Source organism: Pelodiscus sinensis, chromosome 17 (genome assembly GCF_049634645.1).
Source record: "Pelodiscus sinensis isolate JC-2024 chromosome 17, ASM4963464v1, whole genome shotgun sequence".
NCBI lineage: Eukaryota > Metazoa > Chordata > Testudines > Trionychidae > Pelodiscus > Pelodiscus sinensis.
Genome location: NC_134727.1, coordinates 28,728,872 through 28,750,183, shown reverse-complemented (window position 1 = coordinate 28,750,183; position 21,312 = coordinate 28,728,872). Strand labels below are relative to the sequence as shown.

General features: G+C 44.0%; 1 protein-coding gene across 2 annotated transcripts in view; it reads right to left on the bottom strand.

Moving 5' to 3' along the window:
- Positions 1 to 18,604, bottom strand: part of SEC24A (SEC24 homolog A, COPII component) — a 66,875-nt gene extending 48,271 nt beyond the window's left edge. For both annotated transcript variants that reach the window (XM_075900399.1, XM_025181212.2), the window contains exons 1-3: positions 18,410 to 18,604; positions 11,212 to 11,736; positions 4,864 to 5,040 (exon numbers count right to left, since the gene is read on the bottom strand). In XM_075900399.1, the coding sequence (XP_075756514.1) occupies positions 4,864 to 5,040; positions 11,212 to 11,736; positions 18,410 to 18,488 (781 nt within the window). In that variant the 5' untranslated portion in view covers positions 18,489 to 18,604. The remainder of the gene's footprint in view (positions 1 to 4,863; positions 5,041 to 11,211; positions 11,737 to 18,409) is intronic.
- Positions 18,605 to 21,312: the final 2,708 nt, after the last annotated feature.

Sequence of the window (21,312 nt, the reverse complement as noted above, 5' to 3'; positions counted from 1 at the left end):
GGCAGAGACTCCTCATAAAGTAAATAAATTAATGCAATATGCATCTGAGCCAGTCATATTTAAATGAATCTAAGTAAGTTGCTCTAATATGTATGTAGAAGTAAAACATTTTATACTTCAAATATTCTGTCTAAGTAAAATTAAAACTCCAGTCAATACAGTAATTCCTCATTTAACACTACAGATGTGTTTCAGAAAATTATCATGTTAAGTGAAAACATGTTATATGCAGGGTCAATTTTCTTATTGAAAATAATGGAAAAGAGGGGGGTCGCATTTCAAGCGATGGTGTCTGTTGGGACCGGGACACAAGGTTGGGGGACAAAGGGGACTGGGTTACAGCAGGAAGGGGAGGCGTTTGGCTCCGGGGAAGGGCAGGGAAGAGGAAGAGAAGGGAGGGGAGGGGGACTGGGTTGGGAGTATGCCCCTGTGATGGGTCTGCGGGGACCCACACTGCGTCTGGCAAGGGGGGAGGGGGCCGCTGGGGAACAGCGCAGCGAGCGGCGAACCCTCCCCCGCTTTGCAGGGAGGCGGGGGAAGCCCTGCACAGCCACCAGCAATGGGCCGGCCGGGGAAATTGTGTTATTCTGGGGACGTTCGTGTAATTCAAAAAATGTTCCCTAAAAAAAAAAGTCGTCCTATCGCAAAAATGTGTTAAGTGGGAACATGTTAAATGAGGAATTACTGTATTGCTATTTATAGAAAATGAGAAATTGATAAAACTACAGATCAGTGAAGTCAGTATTAGAGATGTGAAAGATTAACCAGTTAACTGATGGGAGCTGGAGCAGTCCCTGTCTGTAGCGGGCCTAGGTGCCTAGCAGGCAAGTACTGCTCCAGAGCACCGGAGCAGCCCCTGACTGAGATCCATCCAGGCCTGCCATGGACAGGGGGCAGGATGAAGCCGACCATGCCTGTAGCACAGGGCCTCCCTCCCTTTGACTGGTTAATCATCATGTTTAACTGGTTAGCCAATTAAATGAGATTTTACATCCCTGACTTAATTTATAAACCTCAAATTAAATGCCCAATACTTTGCTTAACACTGCTCTCAGTCATACATCAAGGGATATCTTAGAATGAAAAACAAAACTGCGTAGTGGCAGAACATGAATCTAGCCAGATGTCATGACTGACTGACTTTAAAGGCAAAATATATTCTTTGCACATTCCAGGCACATATTACCTGAATAGGCTTCAAATCTGTTATAAACTGAAATACTTGTTTATTTTACATTCATATAAAGACACTAAAATAGTTGATGTTACAGAAGAACAAAAACTTAAGTTTAAAGGGACACTCAAGTATTAGGTATAGTTATTTTTTAAAATCTTCCACTATATTTAATACCAGCTGTAGAAAAATACATGTTGATAATCCCTTTTCAATTTATCAAAAAAAGCATTCCCATGTTTTGGATGAAGTTTGAGGTTAGTATGATTGTGTGCTTACTTTGGCTGAGCACTAGTGATTAAATACAGATGTAGGAATACAGCTTACTTGTGCCCACCCGCCAACTCTGCTTGTGCAGAGGACGTTAAATGTCATCAACCCCTCAAAAAATGTTATTTATCATTGCAATGAAATATTTTACCAGAGATACAATTTTTAGTTAGGACTGGTAACAGTCTTTGCCAAGTGTCCAACATGATTTGTAATGTAGCAAGATGCCAAGTTGCTCCCCTGGTCATAGGTGGCTGCACATGGCAGGAAGTGATTTTCAAAAGCACCTCAGGGATTCAGAAGTTCAACACTAGGGATGTTAAATATCGGATAATTGAATAGCTGAGTAACCTCATGAATTCTTACTGGTTACTCTACTATTTCAAAGTCTCCAGAGGCGGAGCCGGCAGCCAGTGCATTTCAGTCTCACCTCTGAGGAGCCCGCGCAACTCCACGTTGCTAACTCTATTAGAGGCAGCAGTGCAGGGTGTCAGGAGGGAGCTGGTCCACGAGGGGAGCCAGTTTAAAAAACAGCTCTTGTTGTGGACTAGCTGCCTGTTGGCCTGTCCTGCTGCCTGATAAAGAATTCTCAGATCCGGAGTGAGCTGGAACTGAGCCGGGATGCCTACTCACCCAGCTCCTAATACATTTTAAATGCAGAGCTGCAGCCGGGGTAGGTCCCGGACCTGTCACAAATAAGGACTGAGCCAGGCTGCTGGCCAGCCCACTAAAAAATTTACTGGCAAGGTGGGGGTGGGGGTGGGGGAGCAGGGGAATGTGTGTAGTCTATAGCAGTGGTCTCCAACCTTTTTAAGCACTTTTTGAATTAAAGTGCAATCCAGGATCTACCTCAAACCCAAATACCCTTGCCTCATCTCCTTTGTGCTCCTTTTCCAAGCAGCCCTACCCCTGCTCACTCTGTCCTCCCTCCCTCTCATAGCCTTCCTCCCTTTCACCAGGCTGGAGCACACTACTCTCAAAAGCAGCCAGCAAACTCCATCCCAAGTCCTGTTGTGGCCCCCCTCCGCCCCGTTCTGTGGAGATAGACTACAGGAGGAGAGGGAGGCACCCTGACATCAGCGCCCCCTCCTCTCCCTTCTCTGCACAGAAAGCAGGAGGCTCCCAGAAGTTTTGGGGGGGGGGGGGAGGCAAGCTCCAAGGCAAAGGACAGGAGATGCGCAGCAGTGGGGGGGGGGGGGCGGGAGAGGAAGCAGCCCAAGTGCCGGCATTGATAGCCTTTTGGCCAAACCAGTCAGGATCACCTGTCAGAGGCTCCAAGATCTACCAGTAGATCCCAATCTGGCTTGCTGACCACTGGGCCTATAGCATTAACCTACAAGCTTTTGCTTATCAGTTAATTGACTACACCAGTGTCTCTCAACCTTTTTTTATAAAGTACCTCTTAAAAAATAAGTACCCCCTTTTTTTAAAAAGAGAAGTACCCCCAGGACCTACAGTTTTTAGACACACACAATTTTTCTACCATTGCAACACATTTGTTTAAACAACTTAATTGTAGCAGGGTGGACGATTATTCTTTTTGTACTTTTTACTCCCAAAAATGTCAAGCACTATAAAACTTAAAACAAAAATCCATTTTCTCCAAATTTCAGTTGTGCTGATATGCCCCTCAGACTTCTCTCTAGCTGAGACACTGGACTACATTATTACATCCCTATTCAGTACCCTGATGTATTTTTGAAAACTCCATCCATAAGGGATTAATTATTTCTGCTAAAAGAATAATAAACCACAATACGCTTCTCTAAAGAGCACCATCCTGTCTATCTACTAATTCTAACAATAGCAGCTTCTGGAAGTCACATACCCATTCAAAAGTAAACTGTAATAAAGACTCAAAAAGAACTGAGAGTGGCAGAATAGGAAGGGAGTCATTAACGAAGGGCTACTGGGAACTCTCAGTTAATACATAAAGAGGTTTTTGGGTTAGTAAAAGGGGGAAAAAAACACCCAACATATCTAAAAGATGACCCAAATTAAAAAGACTTAATGTAGTAATATCCAGATTCCTTCTGTTAAACAGCAATAAATAAGCCATTTTGTAAGTTATCTAGAAAGTATTACATGTTTTATTTTAAATGTGGAAAACATTCAGTTTTCTAACCAAATGCAATTTCCAGTAAATGTCAAACCAAAAATGAGAAAAATAGTCTTCATTGTTCATGCAGGTTTCCTTTTAAAGGAATCTTCATTCTACAGTTTCACCCAGCTACCATAGGAGAAGGTAGTTATTAATTTTACTCCTTGACAGAAGCCAAGAACAGTTTTGACTTGATACTCCCTCCCCCCATTAAAAAAACCAAACAGTGCCAATGTATGATCCTAAGATTAAAACTGTGAAACACTACAAGGCTGCATGGTACAAAGCAGTGATGAGTACATAAACACAATGGCATACTTGTGTGGCAGCCATAGGAGTAAAGCTCAAAACTGCTATATTTCTTCTTAGATTATTAATAGTTCTGGACAGCTGGTGATACGAAGAACTTTTTTTTTTTTTTTTTTTTTTTTTTTTTTAAGAGCAGGTGTTACTTTCCAACAACCTTAGCATAGTGGAAAGAAAGCACACAGTACAAGATTCAAGTTTCACTACAAAAGTTAAATATAATGTAAATACTGTACATCTGACAGGATTGCAGAGCTCATAGGACAAGCCTGAATATAGCAGTCCCCTTTTCAGTCCAGCAGCAACAATACCATGATGCAAATAACACTAACTCCATGCAAGACTAACAGATTTTATTCCTCTGGGGTTGCAGCAGGATTGGTGGTAGAGAGGTTTATATTTCTCCAAACTGTTTTGAAACAATGGGAAAAGAAAACTCCCTCCTAAGAAGAAAAGTGAATATAGAACCCCAGGGCATAATAGGAGACCCACACCACTCACAAATATCTATTTTGAACAGTTTTTTTATTTCCTTCCTGAGCATCTGTCAATAGGAAATAATACACCTTCTTTCTCCCAATAGTTTTACCTTAAAACGGTGAAAAAACTATGCTATGCTAAGGCAAGAAAAATCACTCCATTAATTTCTACAGATTTTTCAAAGGGAGACATATTACAACACATGAAATAAATTTGTTCTGAAAATATAGCATCAGAAATTGATATTGGAGAAACATGTCATATTTGAAATCTCTAAATAAAAAAAGTATTTAAAGTTGAAGAAAAAAGATCCTCCAACACCTTAATTGGGAAGCAGGTGCTTAAAATATTCAGATATCAAAAACCATGCAAGTGTTCTGAAGCACAGTTACTTCAGTGGAATAAGGAAAAATTTTCCAGCAGCTAAAAGTTTCTGTTCATTAAGTCATTTTGAGTGAAGATAATTTCTTTATTTCCAATTACCTACATTGGTATGGAAAAAACAAATAAAGAGAACTGACCAACCCCTTACCTTCTTGGTTTGTAGCTGAATTTAGCGGCAGATGGGGTACAGAGTTGTTAGGCAGTCCGACTGGGGTTGTGGATGGCCTCACTAACGGTGGCCCTCCAGTTGGAGGGGGTCCTAGAGGAGGTCTTGCAGGAGGAAATGCTGAACCTAAAGGCCGATTCACTGGTGGAGGAACAGACCCTGTAAAGATATTCATTTTCAAGAGCTTTAAATTGACTGAAGTCACGGATGGTTACTTTATTACAGAACCATACAAGTCAATCCAAATATTAATCTTGTTTATTCAGTGGAAAGAACAGCATACGTTACAGAAACCCCAAAAGAAGTATGTGAAGTTTAAACAGCTCTTAGCCTCAGAGGGGTATCTGAATTAGTCTGTAACTGGAAAAACTTTAATAGTCTTGCAGCACCTTTGAGACTAACAAAACATAGATGGTATCATGAGCTTTCTTGATGCCATTCATCTTAAGAAGTGAGCTGTGCCCATGAAAGCTCTGATACCAGCTACATGTTTTGTTAGTCTCTAAGGTGATGCAAGACAATTTGTTGTTTTTTAAGCTCTTAGCCTATTTTTCTTCTTGTCCTTAAGTACTGGGACTTGTATAGTTCTATAATCTTCATCAGTGGTTCCTAAACTGTGGACCCCACAGGGGTCCGTGGTGGTACTGCAGAGGATCCACATGGGCCCTCTACAGTACCAGCATGTCCTTCAACCCACATTACTTCCCACAGGCTGCAGGCACTGCTATATTGTTTGCCCCCCCGGGGGGGGGGGGGGGGGAGGAGTCCATAAAATTTTAGTAGATTGAAAAGGGGTCCATATCCTCAAAATGGTTGGGAGCCACTGATCTACATCCCTGCCTATTTTGATGACTCACAATCCATTATGGCAAGACTTTAAAGGCACAGAGCACCCAAACTCCACTTAAAGAGTCAACAAGAGTGGCTTTTGAAAAAAATCCAACTACATCAATAACACTACGCGTCTGACAATCCTGTAAACCCAGACATTTTTTAAACAGATTTCCCTTGACAGGATGCGTGCCATCTATATGGTCTATGTCAAGAAGTCATCATCAGAAATACATATTTTCTAGATTTTAAAATTATCTGTTAAAAAGATTTTACATAGGGAATGCGGCAGAGATGATACGCTGCCCAAGTATACACTTATGCAATTTAAGAATTTTTGTTCTAAAACCAAGTACTCAAAGTCAAGAATACAATAGGGATGTGAACGTGTAGCTGAGTATACGGTTAACCAAATAAGCCTGTGGTCACCGGTTAACTCTTGATTACATGCAGCCACCTTCACTCCCCCGCCTACTGCCTCTTGTACATCTGGAGATGCAGGAGCCAGTGTGAGTGGGGAGTCGGCTCCCCCAACATGTAAATAGGTACCTGCTGAAAGTTTCAGCAGATATACATTTACACTAATATAAACATTTTAGCATCCCTATTACCCAAAGGTTTATTAGCATTTATATAGTGAAAAGATCATATCAAGTATTTATCATCTTAGGACCGTTCTAAGATTACACCATTTTCCTGTAACCTTCTCCCTTCCTTAGCCAATGAAAGGTTTCCTCCTTCCTGGACAGCCATGGATAATTTACTTATTTGACTGCCACCCAAACTCAATTTCGTACTCTATACTTGAGAGCTGTCATAAGAGCAACTTTTCCCATTTCACAGTGTTGTATGTCTACCCTTCTCTAAAAGCACCAGGCACACTACCAGGCATTAACTAAATACAGTAGAGTCTCGATTATCCAACCTAAACGGGACCAAAGGATGGTTGGATAATCGAAATGTTGGATAATACGGAAAAATACCATGAAGGGTCCAAGGTATTTTCCCTGTCAGCTGCCGCTCTGCAGATGCTCAGATGCTTCATGGGGAGCCGCGCTGCCCCCGACCTCCCCTATCTTTCCTGGCCAGCCGCTTTGCCCCCGACCTCCTCTATCTCTCCCGGCCAGCCACGGGAGATAACCTTTGTCAATGCATCAGGTCTTCACCAGGATGGGCGGCATGGGCTAGTGGCCACACATTAAAATATATTTGAAGTATTTCTGTAGTTCTCATTATTAAGCCATATAAAGTAAGTTGTCAGACTAAACTACACAAATGTAACAGATGATTTAAAAATTGCTTGATTACTTATGGAATATTCAATATTCCATGTGTATCCATAGATCAAACAAAATTGTGATAAGGCACCCGAACACTAATCCTTTTCACGTAGTAACTATACACTAAGTAAGGGTAACAGTCAGCATGTATTTGTAAAGAATAAATCATGTCCAACCAATCAGATAGATTTCTTTGATAGGATAACAAGTCTTGTGGAAGTGGTGAATGTGGTACACCTAGACTTTATTAAAGCATTTGACACGGTCTCACATGATCTTCTCATTAATAAACTATGGAAATACAACTTATATAGGGCTACTATGAGGTTGGTGCATAACTGGCTGCATAACCACTTTCAGAGAGTAGTTATTATTGGTTCACAGTCATGCTGGAAGGGCATAACAAGTGGAGTTCCACAGAGGTCTGTTTTGGGACTGGTTCTATTCAATATCTTCATCAATGATTTAGATGACGACATAGAGTACGCTTATTAAAATTAAATTTGCAGATGATACCAAGATGGGAAGGGTTGCAAGTGTTTTGGGGGACAGAGCCATAATTCAAAATGATCTGGACAAACCAGAGAAATGGCATGAGGTAAACTAGATGAAGTTTAATAAGCACAAAAGCGAAGTACTCCACTTAGGAAGGAACAATCCTTTCACACATACAGAATGGGAAGCAATTGCCTAGGAAGGAGTACTACAGAAAAGGATCTAGGAGTCATAGCGGACTACAAGCTAAATAGGCGTCAACAATGTGACACTTGCAAAAAGCATAATTCTGGGATGCATTAACAGGAGTGTTGTTAGTAAGACACGAGAAGTCATTCTTCATCTCTACTCTGCACTGATTAGGCTTCAGTTGCAGTACTGTGTCTAGTTCTGGGCAACATATTTCAAGAAAGTTGTGGAGAAATTGGAGAAGGTCCAGAGAAGAGCAACTTATGCAATTTAAGAATTATTAAAGGTCTTAGAAAACATGACCTGTGAGGGAAGACTGAAAGAATTGGGCTTGTTTAGTTTAGAAAAGAGAAGACTAGGGGGGACATGATAGCAATTCCCAACTATCTAAATGGATGTTACAAGGAAGAGGGAGAAAAATTGTTCTCCTTGGCCTGTGATGATAGAACAAGAAGCAATGGGCTTAAATTGCAGCAAGGGAGGCTTAGTTTGGACATTAGGAAAACTTCTTGTCAGGTTTGTTAAACAGTAGAATAAATTGCCTAGGGGGGTTGTGGAAACTTCCCCATTGGAGACATTTAAGAGCAGTTGGACAGACATCTATCAGGGACGATCTATACAGTGCTTGTTCCTGCCATGAGGCAGTAGACTTGACTCGCTGACCTCTCAAGGTCCCTTCCAGTTCCAGAGAACAACAACGAACCGTTGTATTGTAGAACTTTACCAAAATTACTTTCATTTTGTTTCTTTACCTGAGACTGTGCCAACAGAGATGGCTTTGGGTAAAGTATATTACAAACATTAGCAGAGATCTTTGCACCCACTAAATACATGAAACATCTGGCCAATAAACTAACTTATGCAATCTAATTTTAAAGACAATAAATACATTACACTAATTCTACAAATAACTGGGACTGATTTAGTTCAAGAAGAATTTGTATTGCATTATGGCTATGAGAGTCCTGCTATTGGCCCTTAATTCTACAGACCACTCTGAAAAAGTTTTACAAGCTCTTCTCTCCCAACCATCTACTCCTTGATTCCTAATTTTCCTTCACCTATAGATGACAAGGGTATCTCCAGGGATAATAATGGTTCACAGACCACAGTTTGAAAGTCACTGTGCAATTGGTTTCTTTTTAATGTGCATATTAAACATTGAGATACATTAGCTAACCTCAGTTTAAAAGTTATACACAAGGGATATATTTGCTTTAGCATTCCAATGGCTTCAATTTGTACGAAATTCTATATAATGATAGCACATAATTCCCACTAACAGTAATATGTGCTCCATAGGATCATACTTGGAAAAGGAACTACTATCTGTGAACTGAATAGTAGAAACCTGGTGATAAAACTGCAGTTAAACTATACAAACAGTTTGCATCTATATTATGTTTCCAAAATGGTTCAAGTCAGCTGTGAGTATTATGCAAATTTTTTATCACCTGCATATCATAGAGCTCACAAAAAGAGCTACACTATACTTAATAATGTGCTGCTTTATCACTTTTATAGTCCATTTCACACTTCTCAGAACACTTTCCAGAGACAAAACTTGGGAGAGTGAAAACTAGACATGTAGAGTAAGGAAGTTTTCTATCAAATACAGGCAGTCCCCGAATTACGCGGATCCGACTTATGTCGGATCCGCAGTTACGAAAAGGGATTTTCTAGCCCCGGAGGACTGGAGCGGCGGGACACCTGGTCCCGCCGCCCACCTCCTCCGGGGCAAGAAAAGCTGCTCCCTGTCTCCCTGGTCTGCTGGGGGAGCCAGCAGACCAGGGAGACGGGGAGCAAAGCGGCGGAGGACCCGGGACCGGCCCCGCGGCGCTTCCAGCTAATCTACCCGGGGCCTGTGGTAGAGCAGGTGGGGCGCTGCCGGTTGGTCCCGCAGCACCGCTCCTTGGCGCTACTGGACCAACCCGGCAGCACCCCAGCTACTCTGCCCCAGGAGTCCTGATTCAGCCGCTGCTGATCAGTTTCAGCAGCGGCTGAATCAGGACACCTGGGGCAGAGCAGCTGGGGTGCTGCTGGGTTGGTCCAGTAGCGCCAAGGAGCAGCCGCGCTACTGGACCAACCCAGCAGCACCCCAGCTGCTCTGCCCCAGGCATCCCCAAGTCAGCCGCTGCTGAAACTGACCAGCGGCTGACTACAGGAAGCCCGAGGAAGAGTTGCTCTGCCCCAGGCTTCCTGGAATCAGCTGCTGATCAGTTTCAGCAGCAGCTGACTTGGGGACGCCTGGGGTTCTTAAGTTGAATCTGTATGTAAGTCGGAACTGGTGTCCAGATTCAGCCACTGTTGAAGCTGATCAGTTTCAGCAGCGGCTGAATCTGGATGCCAGTTCCAACTTACATACAGATTCAACTTAAGAACAAACCTACAGTCCCTATCTTGTATGTAACCCGGGGACTGCCTGTATACACTACGCTTTCCATTTAACAATAATACGCATATCACTTTATTTATGTTTTCTTGCTCTCCATGAAATGTAGAGATCTACTAGTCTGGATGCCTGAGTTGCTTTAGTGAACAATCCTGAAGAAACTTATAGCTGGAAGCAAAATTCACACATTTAAGAAAGCGTGACTAAAAAATGTTAAAATGTTTACCACAAACAGAAGCCTCTAACAAGGTAAGAGACTGTACAGTGCATATTATCAGGGAACCGAGAAGCAATAGCAGTATTTTATTTGCTGTGCTCAATTAAGTCTGTGTGCCTGATTATGTTTTCCTGAACACATCATCGCTGCCTAGAATGAAGTAAGCAACTGAATATAGCATCACTGCTTTCTCCCACTTTCTCCTTGCAAACACAAATGCATACTAGGCTTCTGTATTTCAGAAAGACTGTTTTATGAATGATTAACAGGAATCCTAAAAAAAAGCCTTACTTACACTCTCCTACCTACCCACCCACACACTCAACAGAAAATTTTTTAAGAGACCAAGATTTTATCAGTGTGCAAATTTTAAATAGGCAACATTCAGGACAGCATATAGGTACCAAATATGCTCATCCAACCTCTCTGCTGTATGTACTTGTCACACATCCACCCACCCACCCACACCCCTCCCTTCCTTTTCCAGAAAAAGACTGATAGGTGTCACAGGGGGGTGGATAAGCACTGTGGAGAAAAGATCATCTAGGTTCCGATATATGGAAAGGAATTCCTAGAAAGCATTAAGGCCTGCACAATTTGACTCAAATAAGCAGCATTAAACAAACTAAAGGCCAATTCCAAGCCAATGCCTGTTGCCGTATTCTCCAAAACACTAAATTAGGAGCTTGCTCGATATACAGAATATTCTTTTAAGTGACTGAAAGTTCTCCAACTAGTTCTGAACTGCATTTTATCAGAGCATTTAGCTTAACAATGCAGTTCCACAACCATTAGGAGTCACTGAAGAATCAGATCTTTATTTTTAACCATAACAGCTAAAGTGAGAATGAACTTTTGCAACCAGAGGTATTATTCAGTCCAAATATACGCCATTGTACACGAGTCCTTATGTTTACCCTGCTTACCTGGTTTCATGTAGCTGTTTTGAAGTGGAGGACCTCCAGGGGAAACAGCATACTGATAACTTGTTGCAGGATTTGTGCTCCCTGATGATGATAATGGCTGAGTTGACACTGTTCCTGCTACATGACCCAAATGGTTTGTTTGAGACCCAGTTGGCTGACTCATAGGAGTCTGACCATACTGCCAGTTTGAAAGTGCTGGGGGATGAGCTCCAGGAACAAAGCTACTAGAAGATGATGGTAAAGCAGTAGAGTTTTGTAATTGAGGAAGCATTTGGGGACCAGAACTTGTATGCTGCAAAGATGCAACAGAAATGTGGCCCATAGGTGGTCGATTAAGAGTCTGCCCAGATCTCTGATTACTTAATGGAGAAACATTCTGAGAACCACCAAAGTTATATAGTCCAGAAGATGGCTGCAGAGGGACCTTTGTTGGTACCTGATGTGAATATAATCCTGGAACTGTAGAGCTATATCCTTGGCCATCTGACATTTGTGATGAATGCACCAGTGAGTTTTGCACAGGACCTACAAGAAGATAAAAAAAACTTTTAAGAGTCAGTGTTGCACATTCTGCACCCAAAAAGAAATGTTCAGCTTCCCAATAACATATCACTTATTTACAGCCCCATAGAATTCACCATTAGTCCCTTAGTAATGAAGTACTTTCTAGTAATAAGCCAAGAGTTCCACTGCAGATGCATGGAGCTCAGTATAAGTCACGTGAACTTCATAAATAACTGCTCTTAATACGCTAGACCCTTGTTTAATTATTTTTGACAACCTAGCAGAAACCTAATATTCTCTAAAAGTTTCAAGGTTTGAACATGGGCCATCACCTATGGCTGAAGTTTGCATGTGATACCATCTGTTTCTTGAGAACAGTCAGATGCCAAACATTCAATAAAATCAATTCAATCATTGCTGTGGTACTCTCACATGCAACTAGCTAGTGAAAAGGAATGAGGCAATTAAATGTAGATGGCAGCTAGGGAAAACATGCTTGGTGTTCGAAACAGTTTGGAAATATTCCTTTTTACATCACTGACACTACTGTTAATTTACTGGGAAACATTCAAGTCAGTGGACATACCAGCACAATTGCAAAGGAAATAAACCATGACTACTATTTCTCACAAGCTTAATGAAAGTGATCAACTTTAGCAAGAGGAAAAACTCATTCCCATATTACTTATATACCATTTATTTTAGAAAATGCAAGTTCTGGAAGCCAGCTAATAGAAAAGTTATTTTCTATTGCCACGTAAAGCCAAGTGACAATCAGCTAAGACAAATGGGTTTGAAGGGAAAATCATATATGGGTACAATTGTACTATAAGGCAGTGCTTATCTGTGTTCATTCCCCAAGTAACTGTTGAGTACCAACTTTCACGTGTGAACAGATTATATGTGCTGAAGTACCTAGAATGAAAATGCTTTTTAAAAAGCTATTCACACCTAATTAGCAGCTATATTTTCCTGAACAAGGATACTTTAAAAAAAATCTGTTAGGATCATGGGACGGAGCTCAATTCTCCCACCAAATAATTTTAAAAAATGTTGCTAAATTAAAAAAAAGAAGGTAGCCTATTTAATCTGCTTTTTGGATTTTTGCTGGCTGATATAGCTGAACTAACCTCGATTCATTTAAAGAAGATATTCGGAATCAAGCACTTTATGAAACCATTAGCCATTTTGATGATTTATATTCTTAGGATACTATTCATTTTCTAGATGTATTTCTAAACAACTAAATGTGATAAGGGAAAACTGTACATTTTCAGAAAGTTAGTATTTTAGCAGATTGGAATTTTTTAACAATAGGCTTTTGTTGGAAAACACTAATTTTGTCAAATCCAAAATGTTTCATTCAAACTAAAATATCTACAGACTCACAGGCAAGTTCCCATTATAAAACCTTCTGGTTTCCTGCCAAGGAGCCCTAAGTGTCTAGGATTTACTATTCCCAGGTAGTCCCACCATCAACTGTCCCAAAGATGAGTACCTCAAGATTTGCAAGCTTCTCAACACAGAACTATGAACCTAGAGCCTTAGCTCAAGCCAGGGCTTTCTAGGATCCCAAGCTTTTGGCATTTGTGAAACGAAATCTTTCAGAGTTTATTTTCCACCAGAAATTTCAAATTTTCATTCCAAATCAAAATAAATTATTTTTCAAGATGTCAAAACTGAAGACCACAGTTTAAAGTTATGCACAGCATGTGTTGACCACTAGACCTACGTTTCCACCTTGAAGGGAGGTGGTATATATCTCCAAGTGAAATATTTTTAAGCGATCTAAATATTCTGCATATTGTATTCCAGTTGTCATTACAACTATTTTTCTGTCTCTTCTCTCAAAGTATTTTTGACTATTCATAGTCAAGCTGAATCTTTCTAGATGACTTTCCATTCCATCACCTCAAGTTTTTTTTTTTTTTTTTAACTTTCATGTGATTTTCACATGCCCATTTAAATAATTATAAAAGATGTCTTTGCTTTATATGAGCATTCCTTGATGTGTATACACTGTAGGGATGTGAAAGCATAACCGTACACCGCCTGGGCTCATCAGTTAACATGCACAGTTAAACACAGTCCCCCTTCCCCATCCCTTGTGCTGCTGTCTCTATCAGTAGCAGCAACATGGGGGAGAGAAGAGGCAGGATGGGGAGCCACATGCTACCTCACACTGATACCAGCCCTCCCCATGCTACTGCCTCTGTGAGCGGTGCATGTGGGGAGCTGGTATAAAGCTGGCTCCATGTGCGCACCAGCACCTGGGAACGATCTGCCATTTTGCTGCAGCCAGGTCCGTATTTTATTTTTCATCTTTTTGCCCAGGTGGGATCAGCTTTTTCCTCTCCAGCTTTCTCCATCAGGAAGACCTAACTGGATTACACTGCTTATGTTCTGCTTTTTTCCCATGGAGTCCAGCTTGCAACCAGAAGCAGTGATTGATGAGCAATGATGCCTGAAGAGCACAAAAATCAAGGACAAGAGAGCTGGGGGGATAAGTCACTAAAGCTGCCTAAAAACTTCTCCCTTCTCTGATGTCATTGGTTCATTTCCCCAAAGCAACAGAAAACAAGGCACCTAGAGAAAACAGCAGAAAATGTATTCAAAAGAGTAATTACCGTTAAAAGTCATTAGTAAATGTCAATTAGCATTTTCTATTAAGAACCATAACCTGTTAAAAGTACACACAGCTATCAAGGGATAGGAATAAAGGATACTTCATAGCAAAAAAAATATTAGTGTTGTCAGGGCATTTAAGGTGATGCAGGTTATTTCAGTGAGTAGGGCACTCACTAGTCTGGAACTTGAGGGACTCAAATTCAATTCTCTACTTAACACCAACTTCCTGTGTGACCTTGGGCAAGTGACTTACTCTCTGACTCTGTTCCCCATCTAGAAAAACAGGAGTAATAGTACTTCCACTTAGCTACAAAAACCTAAAATGAACGTGGGAATTGGTGCAACTAAACAGAGCACTAGGGGCCCTGATCACAACTCAAAAGTTTCTGAAACATTGTGACCTTACAGCATGTGATCATATGATCCATGCAGAAAATATTTAAATAAAAAAATTCATTTAATGTTTAATGATAAATACTAATCTTAGCCTTTATTTAAAATGAAGCACCATTAACATGTTTAACACCAAAAGTAGACAAGTTTCCACTTTTTATGAGTCTAGTTCATTTTACTGGCAAAAAATGTTCAGTGCTACAACTGTTGGAAGTATTGGACGAGGCGGTTACTTGAAGCAGTCCAACCCGTATGCTGGTTATCACTAGCCCAGCACCCTCAGGACCCAAGCAGTCCCAGATGAGGGAATTTGCCAGACCAGGGAAAGTCCCCTGTCACCAGTCCCCTCAGCTTGCTGCCCCTCCCCGCTGCCGTCTCCTTCAGCCCCACAGCTGGCCAAGCAACACAGCTGCCCCTGCCACGCTGCCATAACTTCAACACCTGCCCCACTGCTGGCACGGCAGCAAGAAGCCCTAGCCCCACTGTTGCAACCCCAAACCCACTGCTGGCTAGCACGTGGCCCCAGTCAGGCTCTCCATCTGCTGCAGCCCCAGCAGGATTGCTGCTGCTCCAGCCCCAGATGGGCTTCCCCTGCTGCGCTGCCGTGGCTCTGTCCCCACAGCCAAGTCGTTATGCAACCCTGCTCGGGCTGCCAGGGGACAACCCCGTTGCTGGGCCGGCACACATGGGCTGCCCTAGCCCCAGCTGGGTTGCTGGGCTGCCTGTGCCCCACTACAGCCATTGGGTTACTAGGCCCTGGCCCTGCAACCACCAGCCCCTCCTTCCACTCTCAGCTACTAGTCCTGCTCTCTCATTCAGCAACATCTGTGGTCCTGATGGTGCATAGATGTTGCCAGACGAGAGAGTCCTGGTTTAGGGAGACGCATCCTGTACAACACTCAGCAACTTAGAGAGATGAACAATAATGCTGATAGTAATAATTTAAGGTAATATATGAATGCATGTGTTCAGAAGGTTACCTACTAAATGCCTCATCAGCAAGACATCATTGTGAAAGGCTAGAATAGTCTATATGAACATAAATAAAGCTTACTTCCCGTATACAACCATCACTGTAAATCTAAAAGCTATCCTGGCCATTATAAGATTGGTCACAGTCATGTTATTTAAAAGAGATATGTTACTAATCAGCCAACACTTGATTTTTAATGCCTCACCACATACAAGGTCTTTGGAGGCAGGATGACTTCTCTATGCATGCTGTTAACAGTATTGAGAACATGATCAGCGCTTAAACAACAATTTAACAGATTTTCTGCATTTAAAAGACAAGGGACAAAAATGTTACATCTAACATGCCATATCATCTGAAGATGACATTTTCATAAACAAAAATTTGTACAATTCTCCTTTTTCATTTCCTTTTTCTCTATGCCACATCTCCCAACTAGCATGCCATGGATCTTCCTTCAAACATATTGTATAGCCCCAGTCCATTCCTAATCCAGGCAATATTAACTAAATCAGTGGTTACAAAAATAAAATATAATCAAGACAAACTACAATGCTTTATCACTCTGCGACCTACCAGCAATCTTCTCTTTCGCTATTGTCTAGACAGGCTCCCTATTCCCATCTTCATATAGTACAATAAGCATCTCACACACTGTTCGCACTAGAACAATTATTTATCTACCATAATCTTGTTTGTAAAATGCCAATATTTGATATGTTAAAATAAAAGGAACAGTGAGACGTCCTTTATGGGGAAAGGAGAGAAAAAAATGCTACACTCACTAACCTAATTGTATATTATGCAAAATGCCTACCTTAGAATGAAATCTACAGGGAATACCCCAGTTTCATGTGAAACTAAAAAACACCTAGAACAACATATCCCCTTATTTATTCAGTAATTAAGAGGCTTTTCTTGAAACATTTGATATTTTTCTAGTTTTAGGCTGACAACGTGCAAGTTGCTCAACTTTACCTGTACCATTACTGTCAGGATCTTTCACCTTCCTTAAGATATGCAATGCCACCAGCCTCTCAAACCAGTATAGAGCTTCCAGATCATAGAATTTATTAAATGGGAGAATGCTGTTTTACTTTGTAGTTCATGCAAAAGTTACATTAGGTGCTTTATTTTAAAGTTACATTAGGTGCTTTATTTTAAAGTTACAGGATCCTCCCACTGCAAGTAATAATCATGGTGCCACATGTACATTACATTCCAAAAGGTCACAGAAGCTCAGATTATCAATGACTCTAACTTCAGAATGTTGAATGCAATCTATAACTGGACAAATCTCACTCAACTTTACCTGTATGGGGCTTTTTGGTTTTCAAAAAAGAAAACAACGTACATACTGACCATATATACATTATCTCATTATCATGGTCACAGAGGATGGCGACTTCTTTACCAAATAGTTGACTAAAACAGACTGATTTTTACAGAAATACTTTGCTATTAGTGCAAATTCAGGCCAGTGGCTAATTATCTCATCTGATACCAGTATTTAATGTTTACAGAGAATACAGCCTTATGGCCACCAACAATGCACACAGCCTACTGTATATACGTTGGGGTTTGCGAGAGTGAAAACTCCAACCCTTGTGCTTATGGGGATCAGTTTTGGTCCTCTCCCATGATATTGTTAAAAATGAACAAACTCCTTAAAACGCCAACATATTTTCCTCTCTAACCTTACTGAAAAGCTATTTGCAATCAGATACAGAAATAGTATTTCCACCAAGCATCTTTTAACTCAAGAGCTGGCCACTGTTTATGGCTTGTCTCTAAATCTTGTTTGCTTGTTAAAGCAAACAATGTTAACAAGTGTCCCATGTGTAGCTTAGTGATGAAACTAGAACTCAATTTGACTGTGATCTGCACAAAATTCCACCAGAAGGGAAGGTACTTGGAAAATATTTAGAGTAATACACATGGGCACACAAACAACTTCAGAGTGGACTTTTCTTCCCTTGGTATTTTTTTTTAAACTGGTTCGTATTAGTCTCCCACAGACACCTGTCACTGGGTGTACCTGTGGGGGCACGGCTCGTGCCCTTCCCCACTCACCCAGTTCGGGATGAGTGTCCCGATACTGCAGCGATGAGCATACCATAGGGAACCCAAAAGGATGACCCACATCCTACGTGGCACACCCCCCCCCCCATTGAAACTCTGAAATCGAGCACAGGCTCGAGTCTGCGACGTCCCTCGAGTCCCGGCCCTAGCACCGCCCGTACAGGAGAGCTGTGCCCGTTCGGCCCCACGGGAGCCGTGAGAGGAGCGCAGAGGTCTCAGGGGCAAACGAGGTCCCGGGGAAAGCTCAGGCCCCGCCCACGGCAGACCTCTGCGGCCGACCATCCCCCCGACAACGGCTGCTCGACCCGCTCGGTGCCCCATGGGGAGGCGAGAAGGGAGCTGGGGAGGACCAGTGAGTGCCCCCCCCCCGGGCCTCAGGAACCCACCCCCCGCCTGAGGGCCTGTCTCAGGGGTAACCCCGGACGAACGGCCGGACACGGAGGCTTCTCTAGGGACTGTGCTCCCCCCAAGGCGCCGTAGGCCCCATCCCGGGGCTCAGGCCCACCGTCGCGCCGGGAACTGCAAGGTTCCTCCGCGCCCCCTGGGAGCGGCCGTGCTTCCCCTCAGCCCCGGGGCAGGGAGCGGCCGGAGTCCCGGTGCCGGGCGGCCTGGCCTCACCGTTACTGTAGCGTTGCTCTCCAGCCCCGTTCTGGCTGCTGTACCCCGAGGCGGCGGGGGGTCTCCCGGGCTGGGCCATGGCGGGAGCGGACTTAGCTCTCTGCCTGTCTCCGTCCGGCCCCAGCTCCGAGCCTGGGGGGGAAGGACGGAGGGAGGGACCCACACACCGGAAGGGACCGACACTTCGGTCCGCGCAAGCGCACTCCGTACACGTGGCATTTCCGGGACCGAGCGTTCTGCGACAGTGGGTGTGGCCAGCGCATTGACGGGGCGGGGTTTGAAGGGGGTGTTGATTCGGGGCGGGGCTTCCGGGCCGAGGGAGGGGGGAGTTCGCTCTCTTGCTTTGCTGGTAGTAGATCATTGAGCTGTAGCACGATTCTAGCACCAGCAGCATTGCGTGCAAGGTGCGTTCCCCCTGCAGTGTCTGAGTTTGGCTTTATTTTGTCTCTCGCTGAATAATTAATTATAGGCTTTCATTTCTAAACCAATGTATATGTCATAATAACAATAGCTTACATTAATATAATGCTGTCTCTGCACCCCCGTTTTTACACCATGTGCCTAGTGCCATTTTTTCTTGAAAAATCCTCAGGCACAGTAGCCAGGCACACGGTGTGCTGCACAAAAAATGAGTAAGGGCATCCAGCTGAAACAGGGCTGGAGGGAGAGAGAGAGGAAGGAATGCTTAGGGATGCGAAAGGTACACCCTGGGGCATAATCCTGCTTGAGTTGATGTCAATAGCAAAACTCCCAGAGACATCCTTTCTGCAGAGTGATATAGGGTTTATGAGAGTCACAGGACCTCTTTAATTTTACATAATTCTATTTAAGTTCCCACAGCATAAATGCCAACATTTTGGTGCAGCAATTCTAACTCAGAAGAAAGAGCACTGCAGTATTGCCAACCCCAAGCATTCAAGGATCACGCTTTAGGCATACAGGCAGTACCCGGGTTACATACAAGATAGGGACTGTAGGTTTTTTCTTAAGTTGAATTTGTATGTAAGTCAGAACTGGCATCAGCCACTGCTGAAACTGATCAGTTTCAACCGCGGCTGAATCTGGACGCCAGTTCTGACTTACATACAGATTCAACTTAAGAAACCCAGGCGTTCCCAAGTCAGCTGCTGCTGAAACTGATCAGTGGCTGATTCCAGGAAGCCTGGGGCAGAGAAACTCTGCCTCAGGCTTCCTGTAGTCAGCTGCTGGTCAGTTTCAGCAGCGGCTGACTTGGGGACGCCTGGGGCAGAGCAGCTGGGGTGCTGCTGGGTTGCTCCAGTAGCACGGCTCCTCGGCGCTACTGGAGCAACCCAGCAGCACCCCAGCTGCTCTGCCCCAGGCATCCTGATTCAGCCACTGCTGAAACTGACCAGCAGCGGCTGAATCAGGACGCCTGGGGCAGAGCAGCTGGGGTGCTGCCGGGTTGGTCCGGAGCGGCGCTGCGGGACCAACCCGGCAGCCCCCAGCTGCTCTACCCCAGGGGTAGGCAAGAAAAGCCTGGTCTGCTGGGGGAGGGGGCCACTAGCTGCACCCCCCCCAGCAGACCAGGGAGACGGGGGTGGCGGGACCGCCCAAGTCCTCCATGGCTTTGCTCCGTCTCCCTGGTCTGCTGACCTGGGAGACACGGAGCAAAGCCACAGAGCACGCGGGCAGCGGGACAGTCCAGGCGCGCCGCGGCTGTCCCACTGCTGGCGTGCTCCGAGGCTTTGCTCCCCATCTCCCTGGTCTGCTGGTCAGACCAGGGAGACGGGGAGCAAAGCTGTGGAGCATGCCCACAGCGGGACAGCCCAAGTGCGCCTGGGCTGTCCCGCTGCGGGCGTGCTCCAAGGCTTTGCTCCCCATCTCCCTGCAGACCAGGGAGACGGGGAGCAAAGCCTTGGAGCATGCCCGCAGCGGGACAGCCCGGGCGCGCTTGGGCTGTCTCCCTGCGGGCGTGCTCCGCGGCTTTGCTCCCTGTCTCCCCGGTCTGCTGGTCGGGAGACGGGGAGCAAAGCCACGGAGCACGCCCGCAGGGGGACAGCTCAAGCGCGCCTGGGCTGTCCCGTTGCGGGCGTGCTCTAAGGCTTTGCTCCCCATCTCCCTGCAGACCAGGGAGATGGGGAGCAGCTTTTCTCTCCCCGGAGGACGGGGGCGGCGGACCGCGGCGCATCTTGGCATCCTGCCGCTCCCATCCTCCGGGGCAAGAAAAGCCCCGTTCGTAACTGCGGATCCGACGTAAATCGGATCCGCGTAACTCGGGGACTGCCTGTACAAATAATTACATTGTCTTAAAATCATGATATTTTAAGAAGTAATATATTCCCCATCCAGTTTTTGAGATGAGGGTGTGTGTGTGTATCATGTTGTCAAACTTTCTTTGAAACCAAAGGACTAGAAACTTACACAAAATAACCTCACAGTTTTACACAATCACCTCACTCCAGAAGCTAGAGCTGTAAGAAACACACCAAATATTATGAGACCACAATAAGATCATGAGAGTTGTCAACACTACCTCTCTCCCTATTAGGGTCCAATTGCAAGCTTTTTTTGAAAGAAGATTTTTCAGAAGAGATCTTCCAAAAAAATCTTCTTTCTATAGAGAGCATCCAGACTGCACATGCGTATTGAAAAAGCGATCTGCTTTTTCGAGAGAGAGCATCCACATTAATTTGGATGCTATCTCGCATAAAAGGCCACATGGAACCACTTCAGCCAGGGCATTAGGTCAGCAAGTGGTCGGTGGGCCACCAGTTTGACGTGGGGAAGTCCACCGTCAGAGTCCTCTCATGGAGGTAAGGCGCTCTTGGGCAGCAGTGCGTGAATTGGGGGGGAGTGTCCTGGAAAAGGGGAACCTTCGGGAAAGGCCTACAGGGGTGGGGGAAAGGTCTGTCCCTGGGGGGTTGTGCCATCCAGCCCTCACA